This window comes from Schistocerca cancellata, chromosome 8 (assembly GCF_023864275.1).
Source record: "Schistocerca cancellata isolate TAMUIC-IGC-003103 chromosome 8, iqSchCanc2.1, whole genome shotgun sequence".
Lineage (NCBI taxonomy): Eukaryota > Metazoa > Arthropoda > Insecta > Orthoptera > Acrididae > Schistocerca > Schistocerca cancellata.
This window is the reverse complement of record NC_064633.1, coordinates 419,773,023-419,787,648: the sequence shown is the minus strand read 5'-3', so window position 1 is coordinate 419,787,648 and position 14,626 is coordinate 419,773,023. Positions and strand designations below refer to the sequence as shown.

The 14,626-nt window shown below is 37.6% G+C and overlaps 2 protein-coding genes across 2 annotated transcripts in view; one reads left to right on the top strand and one right to left on the bottom strand.

The window, feature by feature from the left end:
* LOC126094460 (histone PARylation factor 1) overlaps nucleotides 1-2,546 on the bottom strand; it is a 112,947-nt gene extending 110,401 nt beyond the window's left edge. Inside the window, exon 1 of the mRNA XM_049908843.1 lies at nucleotides 2,325-2,546. Within this exon, the coding sequence (XP_049764800.1) occupies nucleotides 2,325-2,471 (147 nt within the window). The 5' untranslated portion in view covers nucleotides 2,472-2,546. The remainder of the gene's footprint in view (nucleotides 1-2,324) is intronic.
* A 339-nt stretch (nucleotides 2,547-2,885) lies between these two features.
* Nucleotides 2,886-14,626, top strand: part of LOC126094459 (rab proteins geranylgeranyltransferase component A 2) — a 50,459-nt gene continuing 38,718 nt past the window's right edge. Inside the window, exon 1 of the mRNA XM_049908842.1 lies at nucleotides 2,886-3,043. Within this exon, the coding sequence (XP_049764799.1) occupies nucleotides 2,995-3,043 (49 nt within the window). The 5' untranslated portion in view covers nucleotides 2,886-2,994. The remainder of the gene's footprint in view (nucleotides 3,044-14,626) is intronic.

The following is a 14,626-nucleotide window of genomic DNA, read 5'->3' as shown; positions in this document are numbered from 1 at the left end:
TTTCACTCTCTTTTCAACCACAGCTTCCTTACAGTTATTGTTATAATAGCAGTCTGGTTTCTCTGGTATTGCTTACAGTTATTGTTATAATAGCAGTCTGGTTTTTCTGGTATTTGACCCCGTGAAAGCTTAGTTGTGGCAATAGACAGTTCGAGGACTGGATTGGATTGGAAGGTGACAATTTGCTTATAAGTTGGAAAAGGCTCTGAGCACTATGGGACTTAACATCTATGGTCATCAGTCCCCTAGAACTTAGAACTACTAAAACCTAACTAACCTAAGGACAGCACACAACACCCAGTCATCACGAGGCAGAGAAAATCCCTGACCCCACCGGGAATCGCACCCGGGAACCCGGGCGCGGGAAGCGAGAACGCTACCGCACGACCACGAGCTGCGGACTAGTTGGAAAAGGTAACAAATGAGAAAACAAAACATCTGGTTGTGGTAACAAACTGACTGATAGCGAAGCCTAATCTTTAAGTCTGCGCCAAACTGAAAAATGCAAGGGGGCTGGAGGTATCTTTTACCAAGAAATCAATTGAGTGATTACATACGCTTACTCATTAATAAAATAGATGTCAGACTTCACTTCATTGATCATATAATGAAAAAATGCTATCACTCTAAAAATGAAACTTGAGACTGAAGTTTCTCACAAGCACGTCCTTGTATAAAACATTCTCCTGGTGATCAGTTGCTCCTGACGAAAATAACAGGTGATTGTTGAAAACTGTAATTTTAGTCAGTCTTGACACACAAAGAAGACTGAGAATGTTTTACACAAGGGAGACTGACTACGAAAAACTCATGCAACTCATTCTAAAATACTGCACAAGTGTGTGGGGCTCACTCCAAACAGGGCTAATAGGGGATATCAAATGTATAGAAAGGAGGTCAGCAAGGATGGTCACTTTTGACTGATGGAAGGGCATCACTGAAATGCTGAAAAACCTCAACTGGCAGATGCCTAAGAGACACACCAACTATACCATGAAAGTCAACTTACAATGTTTCAAAAACCAATAATACATGAGGAAGCTAGGAATGTACTATAACCTCTACACATCACTCCAGCAGGGACCACAAAGACACAATTAGACTAATTAAAGTGCATCTAAATGCATTTAAGCAATCCTCCTCCTCATCCTCCATATTAAAATAAAATCGGAAGAAACCCTAATACACGGTACAAACAGCAGTACCCTCTGCCATTCACTCAACAGTGGTTCACAAAATATGGCTATAGCCACTATTTGTTCTCAATGACATGAACAAGAGCTCCCAAGTTCTGGATTGGCTAAAGTCGGCAGAAGCTGGTCAACTTCTAGCAACGGGTGTTTTCTGAATGAATTTTCACTCTGCAACAGTGTACACTTATGCAATACTTCCTGTTAGATTAGAACTGTATGACAGACTTGGACTCAAATCTGGGAGCCCTGTCTTTTGCACGCAAGTGTTCTGCTTATGAAAGCTAAAGTTCTAGTTCCAGTCTGGCACACAGTTTTAATATGTCATGAACTTTCAACAAGTGTTCTGTGTCCAGCTGCCACCATTAGCGATATAAAAATACATTACCTGTGCCTACAACTGTGTTTTGTCGAACTAGTAAGCACATGAGAAGTTGCCAACAGTGTGTGAGGAACTCAGAATCCCTCTCTCCCCGGGGTTGCCTGTGTGTTGGGCTCCAGCAGGCACAGTTTGCTGTCTACACTCCCTAACAACTCCCCCAGAAAACTATCTGGATGCACGAGGCCATGAATGGAAGTGTCTACTAGTCACCAGTGTAATGGAATAAAATCTTACAACAAATTTCACAGCGAATCAAAGACAAAAAAATGGATTCCATACCCGCAGAATAGGCTTAAAATATGATTCTTAAATTAAAGTTGCTAAACAGTTGAAGATTACTTAACATGGGACGTAAATTCTTTACTCAAACATTTATCTTCAATACTTAATTTTTGTGATATATAGCCACTGCACAATGTAGTAATAATATAAACATATAACAAAACACGATAATATTTTGTGTGTGAGCGGGAGGGTGGAGGGGGTTATGTATAAAAGCTACTACACTTCTGACAATATCCATGCAATGAAAATTATCCGCGGACGGCGAATAAACAAACACTGTATTGAGTACTTAATACCTGAAATCTCTTAGAATGTATCTACTGATGAAATGTACGACAAAAACAACAGTCACGGCACTAAAGTGTGGTCCTATTCTGTGTGTACATTCAAGATACAAGTTTAACAACAAAATTTTCGATTGCTGTTATCTGGTGGAACATTTACGAAACAGACGCCGTATCACTTACATCCGGAATTCGTTTTGGAGGATGCTTATACTTCTTGTGATGAGTGGGATTTTTCTGGAAGCATTTAACGCCATATTTACAAGGTATTCTAGTATCTTGCTTATATGACTCGAATCCGTCATTCACATCTTCGCAATTACCCGCCATTTTCAACTTTCAATATGTAAACATACGCCTACGCCAATGCAGTTCAGTGTCACAACACGACTACCGTTCAATGCTGATAGAGCAGAAGGATCCGCGAAGTCAACTGATAAAAATATGTGAATTATCGTCACAACTAGCGAATACATGTCTCTTGTGCCACTTCCCACTCCTTTAGCCTCTAGATGATTCAATTTATCTTTTGGAAATCTGTTAAGATTGCTTTCGAAGCACCATGTCTTTGCTTTAAAAATAAATTAAATAAAATAAAATAAAATCTGTAATTACTAGTTAAGTTATTTTCAAATTTATCCCGCCATTTGACTGAGAAATTATTTTATATGGTTTTGCGACAGATTTTAAACAGCGATAGAAGTTCATCTTGGAACTGTCTGGAAGAGGTAGCTCTTTTACTCCTTGGCTGGAAAAGTGCATTGCGTCGGCTGTCAATAATGGTCGAATGTCAAAAGCTGAGCCAGTAGTGTCAGACTTCTGTTAATATAAGAAAAAATACCGTCTTAAAAAAATGGAGGATGATCTTCCGACAGAGTATGATGTCATTGTGGTTGGAACAGGCAAGTGTTGATTTTTATCTAACAAACAAATAATTTTGCTGAGGGGCATGCTCTAATGATGGTAGAATGGGGGTGAAGTAGTGCGCGATGTGGCACAGCTGCTATGGAAAGGGCGATTGCATGGGAACACTATCTTCTTATTATTTGTCATTTTTTTATTTTCCCATGGTTTTATAAATAAGTTTCTTGCCGCAAAAAATATATCCCATTAAAATGTTCTTTTTAAACAATAAAATTCGCCATATTCAGTGTTCCATAAAAAAAGGCTAGTGCCACTAGCTTTTTGTGTGTCTGACACTTGACACGTTTTAGGTGCTGTGAGGTGCCTCTCAAATAAAAATTTGCAACGTCGTACGTGATCCTATTGCACTGGATGTATCGTTAACATTATTAACTTGAATTCCTCGTTATGAAATGTCAATCTTGCAGCCTAATTAGTTTTAATTTGCAAGAATCTGGCGTTTCCCTGGCTGCGAGTTAGAGCAAATTTTTATTGTTAAATGGAATAGTCTACAAATTAAAACTTTAACAAACAGAAAACTAACTATGGGCAATCTATTGTCTGATCTACATGTAAAATTGAAATGTGCTAACTGAAAGTAACAGTTTAACATGACTGTAGTCTGTCAGGAGAAAAGTTGGTTACAATAAAGATGCTGTTATTGTTTAATGTTCATCTCACCAATCATAATGATATATGACTATGAATAAGAATTGTCAAGATTTCTGTGTTATTTCATTTTCATAGTAATTAATAGACCAGTTATTTTCAATCATTTTTACAGTGCTACATTCCAGCCATTTATTCCATGAGAGAGAATCCTGAACTGCCAGTCTCTCGTGGAGCAATTGTATGTTTAAAAATGTTGTAGCACTTTTTATCTTTTCTCTTAAGTTACTGTACTTAACAGTTCATGGGTAATGTTGTATTAATGAATAAGATATTCATTGCACTCTAGCAGAATAAACTAAGAGCTGCTTCTGTTTGAGTGGGTGTACTTTTAGTGTCGTAAGCCTCTGTTTTCCAACCATTTTATTTTCAAATATTTGGAATGTATCTTGACATTTAAATGGCCTGAATAAATTAATTTTCTGGTTGACATGTTGCAGGGGCAACTAGGTTTAAGGGGGGGGGGGGGGGTAGAGGGGAGGGGGCAATGGGAGTAGTGTTGCAAATATCCTTCAAGTCAAGCTTGAGAAAGCTCCACGTGTACCTGCAAAAGAGGCAACACAGCAAGCACATGGCTGGCATTCCTTCTACGAATAATCTGAGTATTTAGATTCGAGGTTTAAAAATTCCTGTTCATCTACAAGGCAGGTGGCAGTGTCCATTATAAAGCTGCAGTACTAGTATTACTATATCATAAACAGGCCCCTGTTACTACAAATGTGGGTTACTATTTTCTCTGACAAATACAGTGTGATGGAATAAATATTAAGGGTCCATTCTCGTTAGTCAGCCCATAAAATAAGCATTTTTTTTCCCAAATGAAGCAATGAATGTAAAAGTTTTTGCAAATTATTTATTGATTCTTGGATATCATGTTCAGATTTCTTTTAAGAAATTGTCATTAGTAAGCCCCTTCCCCAGTCAAGGAGTTAGTTGCTCTGTGCAAAAGAGAAGTCCTGCACTCTGAAAATAATGTCAAAAAAATAACAATTTTATTAAGCTGTAAGATAATTGTGCTGGAGTAAGAGCAAAGTATTTTGAAATTTGAAAAAATAATAAAATGGTGGACGTTTGAAGCAAAGATTTAGTTTGAACAACAAATGCTGTGGTTTTGTTGTTCACATTTTTTGCAATAACTAATGAATATACTAAAATAAAAGAATTAACATATTACTCCTTGTGGACATGCCCAAGGAATAATTCAGCCAAATTTCAAAAAGATATCTTTATTAGAGTGCCAGCAATCCATTCTGTCAGTTTGGGAAACTGTGTTTCAAGCTGATCAAATGGATTGCGGACATACTAATAAAAATATCTGCCAGACTGTAGAGTTTCTGATATGCACACATATCATTTTGGACAGTAACTTTAAATCTTGGATGGGTCTTAAAGGTGACATAATTTCTTTTAAAAAGAACAGAAAATGTCCAAGAATCAATTAATGTGCAAAAAGATTTACATGGATTGCTTCATTAGTTTTTTCCAAAAAATATCGTAAAAATAGCTTATTTTGTAGGTTGGCTAAGGAGAATGGACCCTTAAGCTATCAACAGAGAATGTACAGTGGCTATTTAATGCAACAGAGGAAGTTTCTGTGATCTGATTGTCTTTTGTTAATGTATTCTGAGACTTATTCCACATATCTGAAGGTTCTCTTTCTTGATGGGATCTACTTCAATGCTTCTGTTTATTATCTTCCCATTTTAAAAGATGATGGTCAATTTCTTTGTGCCAAACACTAGTGTGTGTTGATCACTTAATAACTTGAAGGTTAGTTACTTGAAGTCTGGGGCAGCTAAGTAGGCTTCCCAGTTTTATTGCTGTAATCCTTCTCCATTTCTTCCATTAGTCTAATAATTAGAGACTGTACTTCATGGAATGGAAAATTCCTGGCTTAGGGCCTTAATTTTATATTCTCAGGGCCAGCTACAACTGAATGCATAAATGGGATTGTAGCAGACTTGTTTAATGATCAGCCTAATGTGAGACACATTGATGAAGCTTAAGTATAGTTCTTCAGAAAACAGCAAAATCTTGTCAGTCTGTTCCCGTTTATGCTGTTGGGAGGTCAGAATACATCACATGTGATGTCACATGGTTATGGATAAGTTAGTGAAGATCCTAGTGGAAAGAGAAGAAACCTCTGTTTTTTATTTGATCAAGCAGGCACTAGTCCTATTTAGTATAAATTGTCTCCTATTATTAAAACAGAAAGAACAGAGTGAAAAGTAAAATTATATGTGTCACAGAGAATAAGAAATGTGAAGGAGGAGATTTTGTATAGTGCCACACATTGAAAAAATTAGTAAACTGAGTTTAAGCAAAACTCTCAGTAACCCAAAGGTTGTTTGAGCACCACAGAGCTTCATTAAGCACGGTCCTATTGGAGGTGGTATTCAGTTGCCTTCCTGTGACCTTTGAACTGACTTAACAGTCAGTTATAAGAGGATCTACAGTTTAACATGGGCTCTAAACCATGGTGCAACTTGACATTTTTCACATTAACATACATTGCTACAGGTGAAAGATGGGTAAGCGACAGATAAAAATCTTGGGACTGAGTTAGGAAATAGTTACTGTAGCAGTTTTAATGAGGCAAAATCTCACTGAGATAGTAGGACTCTTTGATGAAAGAAATTGGCTATGTATTGTGCTTTCCACCAATAATTGCTGGAATGGATTGTTAATTTAATGACAACATTGTAAACAAAAAAATTTAGGATTGAAAGATAGTCTGAAGAAAGGCAAACCCATGTTTACTGCATTTTTAGATTTAGAGTGAGTTTTTGCCACCATTGATTGCTCTACACTCTTTGAAATTCTAAAGGTAGTAGGAATAAGATACAGAAAGGAAAATGTTGTTTACAGAAACTGGGCTATTGTCGTAAGTATCAAAAGACGTGCAAGTGGAAACAGTTGTTGAAAATGCACAGAGACAGGGTTGTAGCGTATCCCCAATGCTACTCAGTCTGTAAAATCAGCAAGCGTTAAAGGAAACAAAGAGAAATTAGGAAAGGGAATTAAAGTTGAGAGAGGAGTACTTTGGTATTTTATGATGTGATTGTAATTCTTTCAGAGATGGCAAATGACTTTAGAAGGTAGCTGTATGGAATTGATAGCATCTTGAAAAGAAGTTGTAAGATGAATGTCAAGAAAAAGTGAAACAAGGATAATGAAATATAGTCTAATCAGACACTGCTGAGGGGATTAGATTATGAAATAAAATACTTAGTGGTAAAAAATTTGGACATGATCCACTCAGCCAGCTATGCTATGCTATGCTATGCTATGAATTAAGTCATATCCAATCTCATACTCGTAATCACTCTACTCTTTACATTGGTTGTCACTCCAAACTCCAATTAAATGTAGAACAGATAACATTCATGTCTCCTGAGAAGTTTCCTGGCATCCACTGCTTAAATCATTGAAGTTATATGAAAGTGATTATATTCGGTTATCTAACATTGTTCTCCAATTTTTTATGTATAACTCTATGCAGTGGCCCATAAACAAATTTATTGCTACATCAGACAAGTCGTGTGGCCTTAGGTACTGGTTGTGCTCCCCTTGTGAAGCTGTGGCAGGTTGCTAGTTGGTTATAAATTGAAGTGTTAGGAAGTCATATCTCGACAACAGTTGGAGACAAGAAGAGAGTATAAGCTTTTGAAATATGGTGCTCCAGAAGAATGGTGTAGATCAGATGGGAAGACTGATAGCTATTGAAGAGATACTGAGTCTAATTGGAGTGTGTTGCGGCACAACTTGACTGAAAGAAGGGATTATGCAGAGATGTAGACACTGGCACATTGTAGGTGAGCATGAAGAAATACATCAAACCAATCTTAGGAATGAGGTCAACAAAAACAGTGTAAACTTTCAAAGTAGTAGACCAGATGTTATGTAAATAGTTGTGGTAATTCAAATAAATTGAACTTCCTATTAACACAACAATCAACTACATACATTTCTTAATCTGTAGAGGCATTGTTTAAAATGTTGACATCGCGGGTCCTTCTGGTGCATCAGTGTTGCTTTAATTGTTACGGTGTGCCTTTCAAGTTGTCCACAAATGATAATCACAACTGGATGAATTGAGACCATGGATGCAATAGGTGATTTCAGACTCTTAGGTCAGATTTTTAAGTGCAGAATTGTTCATGTCTTTAATTTTTGTGTGAAGAGGTCTCAGATATCAGCAAGCTAATGCACTGAGTTCATATTGTATGTGAAGAAAAGCGTTCCAGTGATTTTATTGTGGTTGACAATAACCACCACACTCTAGTCTCTGCATCTTGCAGTGGTAGCTTGCAAATTGACATGGTTACTAACATGAAATCATGCCTCATCTGTCATAAATTGTAGACTTTGATATTTAAAAAAAAAAAAATTCCTTTCCTGCAGTAGCCATGTGCAGAACCGTATACATTTAACATCCTCTTCAGGCTGTAACTTGGGCAGAGCCATGATTATTGGTGTCCTCAAGGTAATGTCTTTCAGGATATACCAGCCAGTTGTTTGTAATACTCCCACCAGCTGTGAGGACAACTTCACTATGGATCTACATCATGCACTACCAAATATCTTCCATGTGTGCCTCAGTCTTTTCCAAACATGATTATTTGTACACCTTATCAAACATGGATCCAGTTGTCTTAAACTTCTTTGACTTCATGTATCAATGATTTAGTAAGGAGATTATTATTAAACTTGAATGATTCAAATAACTGAAACATTATATACAAATCATTTATTTGCCTCTACTGCGAACATCTCGGTGGAAACCACATGTCTGAGTGTTCTTGTGTCTCTATGTTCAATAAGTTTAGTTCTGTCTGTGGATGTCAATTTTACGATGTGAGTTGTAGAAATGTGCCATACTGAGAAATGTTTTAAGGTAATTGGTATTTAGAAAAACTATTAACTGGACAAGATTTGTTGAGGGCAGTAGAAATGTGCCTGAGAAATATTTTAAGGTAACTCGCATTTAGAAAAAGTATTAACTGGACAATATTTGTTGAGGGTAGTATGTAGACTATCTATTTACTTGTCAGCAACCAACTCTTTAAGCACTGATATACAGGGTTATTACAAATGATTGAAGCGATTTCACAGCTCTACAATAACTTTATTATTTGAGATATTTTCACAATGCTTTGCACACACATACAAAAACTCAAAAAGTTATTTTAGGCATTCACAAATGTTCGATATGTGCCCCTTTAGTGATTCGGCAGACATCAAGCCGATAATCAAGTTCCTCCCACACTCGGCGCAGCATGTCTCCGTCAATGAGTTCGAAAGCATCGTTGATGCGAGCTCGCAGTTTTGGCACGTTTCTTGGTAGAGGAGGTTTAAACACTGAATTTTTCACATAACCCCACAGAAAGAAATCGCATGGGGTTAAGTCGGGAGAGCGTGGAGGCCATGACATGAATTGCCGATCATGATCTCCACCACGACCCATCCATCGGTTTCCAATCTCCTGTTTAAGAAATGCCGAACATCATGATGGAAGTGCGGTGGAGCACCATCCTGTTGAAAGATGAAGTTGGCGCTGTCGGTCTCCAGTTGTGGCATGAGCCAATTTTCCAGCATGTCCAGATACACGTGTCCTGTAACGTTTTTTTCGCAGAAGAAAAAGGGACCGTAAACTTTAAACCTTGAGATTGCAGGAAACACGTTAACTTTTGGTGAATTGCGAATTTGCTGCACGAATGCATGAGGATTCTCTACCGCCCAGATTTGCACATTGTGTCTGTTCACTTCACCATTAAGAAAAAATGTTGCTTCATCACTGAAAACAAGTTTAGCACTGAACGCATCCTCTTCCATGAGCTGTTGCAACCGCGCCGAAAATTCAAAGCGTTTGACTTTGTCATCGGGTGTCAGGGCTTGTAGCAATTGTAAACAGTAAGGCTTCTGCTTTAGCCTTTTCCGTAAGATTTTCCAAACCGTCGGCTGTGGTATGTTTAGCTCCCTGCTTGTTTTATTCGTCGACTTCCGCAGGCTACGCGTGAAACTTGCCCGCACGCATTCAACCGTTTCTTCGCTCACTGCAGGCCGACCCGTTGATTTCCCCTTACAGAGGCATCCAGAAGCTTTAAACTGCGCATACCGTCGCCGAATGGAGTTAGCAGTTGGTGGATCTTTGTTGAACTTCGTCCTGAAGTGTCGTTGCACTGTTATGACTGACTGATGTGAGTGCATTTCAAGCACGACATACGCTTTCTCGGCTCCTGTCGCCATTTTGTCTCACTGCGCTCTCGAGCGCTCTGGTGGCAGAAACCTGAAGTGCGGCTTCAGCCGAACTATGAGTTTTTCTATGTATTTGTAGTGTCTTGTGACCAAATGTCAATGAATGGAGCTACAGTGAATTTATGAAATCGCTTCAATCATTTGTAATAGCCCTGTATAACGTAAGCAGACTGGTCTATCTTTTTAAAGTTTCCAGTCACAGTTACGCTACAGTTGAGTGAAATGAGAGAAGTGAAAGAAAAACTGCAGGAATGCAAAAAGTGTAAAAGGTTATGTAATATTGGACTGCATAACTATTTGAAGTATAAGTTCAGATAGATAGATGGGTCTAATAATACTTAACTCTTCTATAGCTGTCTTTTTTCCTAACTGTGTCAAATGTGTTTTATGAACTCTGAAATGTAGTTAACACAGTATCTGGTAAATGTTTTTTGACCTACTCTCTTTGTTGCCTTTTCTTTTATATCTTTGTGTTCCTTCATCCTCATATAAGCTTGGGTTTCTTTAGGCCTGGGTGCGGAATGACCTGCACCCCATGTCCCAACATCCTCCAAATCCTCCAAAAACCATTCCTCCATGCTCACTCAAGAAAGACCATGTGGTTCCAAAATCTAAGAGTGCTTATTGATTTTTGTATGTTTCTATAGATTGTATATTATTTCTCTCCTTGGTTCCAACCAAAATAAAATTCCGTGGATTTGGCTCCAACTAACTCCCTGAAGCTGGAACTTGTACACCAGTGGCAAGACGCACTCAATACCTTCAGTGCACAATAACAACAGTGAAGTCACTGATGACAATGCCACCAAAGCAGTGTTATTAAATATGGTTTTCCGAAACTCCTTCACCAAAGAAGACGAAGTAAATATTCCCGAATTCCAATCAAAAACGGCTGCGAAGATGAGAAACATAGACGTAGATATCCTCGGTGTAGCAAAGCAACTTAAATCACTTAATAAAGGCAAGGCTTCCATTCCAGTTGGTATACCAGTCAGGTTCCTTTCACAGTATGCAGATGCAATAGCTCCATATTTAGCAATTATATACAACCTCTCGCTCACAGAAAGTTCCATATCTAAAGTCTGGAAAGTTGCTCAAGTCACACCAATACTCAAAAAGGGAAATAGCAGTAATCCGTTGAATTACTGGCCCATATCACTAACGCCAATTTGCAATAGGGTTTTGGAACATATAATGTATTCATTATGAAGTACCTCAAAGGAAACGAATAACTGACACAAAGTCGCCACAAATTCAGAAAATATAATTCTTGTGGAACACGACTAGCTCTTTATACTTGTGAAGTAATGAGTGCTTTGACAGGGGATGTCAAATTGACTCCGTATTTTTAGATTTTCCCAAGGCTTTCAATACCGTTCCTCACAAGCGTCTTCTAACCCAACTGTGTGCCTATGGATATCGTCTCAGTTGTGAGACTGGATTCATGATTTCCTGTCAGAAAGGTCATGGTTTGTAGTAATAGAGGGAAAGTCGTCGAGTAAAACAGAAGTAATATCCGGCATTCCCCAAGGAAAGTTACTGGCCCTCTATTGCTTCTGATCTATATTAATGACAATGGAGACAATCTGAGAAGCCCTCTTAGATTATTTGCATATGATGCTGTCATTTACCATCTTGTAAATCCACCAGATGACCAAAACAAATTGCAAAATGATTTAGATAAGATACCTGTGTGGTGCGAAAAGTGGCAGTTGACTGTGGATAAAGAAAAGTATAAAGTTATTCAAATGAGTACTTAAAGAAGTCCGCTAAATTTTGTGTAGCGGTAAAGTTACACAAATCTGAAAGCTGTAAATTCAACTAAATACTTAGGGATTACAATTACAAATAATGTAAGTTGGAATGCTCACATAGGTAATGTTGGGGGTAGAGCAAACCAAACACTGTGATTCATTGACAGAACACTTAGAAGGTGCAATAGATCTACTAAAGAGACTGCTTACACTACACTTGTCCGCCCTATTCTGGAGTATTGCTGTGCGGTGTGAGATCCGTATCGGGTGGGACTGACAGATGATATTGAAAAAGTTCAAAGAAGGGCGGCTCGTTTTCTATTATCGGGAAATAGGGGAGATAGTACCACAGACATGATATGTGAATTGGAGTGGCAATCATTAAAACAAAGGTTTTTTTTTTTTTTTTTTTTTTTTTTTTTTTTTTTTTTTTTTTTTTTTTTTTTTTTTTTTTTGCAACGGGATCTTATCATGAAATTTCAATCACCAGTTTTCTCCTCTGATTGCAAAAACATTCTGTTGGAGAAATCATCCTCACAATAAAATAAGAGAAATCAGGGCTCGCACAGAAAAATTTAAATGCTTGTTTTTCCCGCGTGCCGTTAGAGAGTGGAACGGTTGAGAGACAACATGATGATGGTTCATTGAACCCTCTGCCGGTCGCTTAATTGTGAATAGCAGAGTAATCACGTATATGTAGAAACACTCAAATGACCATCACTCGAAGAGACTTTGTTTCATGACAGAAGCCTGCTCCTCAGTGTTACAATGTCTTCACTGATGGCACATTGACGAGAACTTAATTGAGATACTGGAAGCAGTTGATGCCAGAATCCGCCAGCTCTCATAAACGAGAACTGTCGCAGTGGCTCCTGGAAATTCTCCAGGAAGAGATGTGCTGTGCCCTAGTAACTCATGACCAGGTATAGGCATGGTCTTGTGATGGGGCCAGCGACCTCGTGCTGTTGCATAATGAGGTACCTGGCAGTCTGGGGTATTCTTGAAAATCCCACATGGCTGCAATGGACCACATGAGCTTTGCTTTCCATGACTTGCATATTATAACCATCATGCGTATTGTGATTGGTGCCCCTCAGCGCCAAAGCAGGTTGCATTGGAAGTTACGTCTCCTGAAAGTAAGTACTGACCAGCCTGGCTGTCTGCCTTTGACAGTTTTCTGAATGGAACTTTTCATTTTACTCGATTAAGTGAATGTAAGAAATCTAAATGCAGTTAAAATTAAATTGTCCCTTACTTTCTTCATCTTGTACTGCTGCTGTTCATTCCATGCCTTGGATGATTTTGGTAATTCCTAATAATTTACAAAAATTGACACATCTGACCAAGTACCTCATATAGTTGAATTTAATCTCCTCCTTTACTAATGATTTTTACTGTAATTCAGTAATAGAGCCTGTTGCCAAAATAATTTAACAAGTTGGGCCTACCATTTCTGAATAACATGAATATTCTGAATATTGATGGCTTTGTGACAACAGATGTAACTTTAAATAATATAACTGGCTAAGTAGTTTTCTTTTAATCTTGTATTTGTAATATTGAACCATTTTTTGGATGAAACAGAACATTGTCCAAAGTCTCGGAAAACTGGTTGCGAAAAAGTATTACTGTGTGACTGAAAATAATTTACAGAATGGTGTCTAATTTGAAGGTGACATCATTTTAGAAGTACAGCGTGTGAAATATTAGGATCCAAAAAGAAAGATAATTGGGGCTGGAAGAGGAAATGCACAACATCAATTTATCAGAAGTGCAGCAAAAGAGTGAAGTATGAGGAGGAGGAGGAAGAGGAAGAGAAGAATTAGTTGAGTAATACATCTGTAAAATTCGCAGATAACAACAGTATATTTGTCCTTATCATATTCCTTCAGAACATATCAAATAGAAACTGGACTTACCAGTGCCTGAATGGAACTAAAAATGTCATCAAATACTAAAGCAGTGTAACAAAGTTTGATAATAGTAAATCACTCTTGAATTGAATGTGATTATTAATTCAGAAGTTTGTGAGTAAAAAGAAGTTACATAGCTGAAAACATACAGGTTAATCAGAAAAGGAGTCAAATAGAAACCATGAAAAATTTGAGAGTAGGAAGACAGACCAAATGAAATTTAACCAGGTCAGCATCTTAGAAAATGGTTACGCAGAGCTACACCTTATGCATGCAGCAAAATATATTGCTGGTGTAAAGAAAGAAAAAGAAAAGAAAATTCCAAATAGAAAAAAGTATTAAAGAGAAGATGAAAATTTCAAGAAAATTATGATAAGAACATAATATAATATGTTGAATCAACAAAAAATGGAAATGTCCTTGAGAAGATTTGAGAAGTGGCAATAATAATTTGCTAAGTGAAATAATTGAAAACAATAAAACATGAAAGGAAAAAAGAAAAACTTATGTAGGGCGTCCATTATAAGTAATCATTTAAGGAGGCATGGTAACTAAAAGCTAAATTGTCATGAAATAGGGGAGAGAGTGCCATGGATACGATAAGCAAATGGGAGTGGCTATCATTAAAACAAAGGCGTTCATTGCGGCAGGATCTTCTCGCAAAATTTCAGTCACCAACAGTCTCCTCAGTGTGTGAAAATATTTTGTTGGTGTCCACCTACATAGGGAGAAACGGTCATTATAATAAAATAACAGAAATCGGAGTTTGCATGGGAAGATTGAAGTGTTCATTTTTCCCCACACACTGTTTGAGAGTGAGAGTGAAAGTGGAATTGTAGAGAAGTAGCTTGAAGGTGGTTCAATGAACCCTCTTCCAGACACTGAATTGTGAATTGCAGAGTAATCATGTAACAACAAAAATAATCAATTTTTGAAAATATATAGATAAAAAATCTACTCACCAAGCAGTGGCAGGAAAACACACATG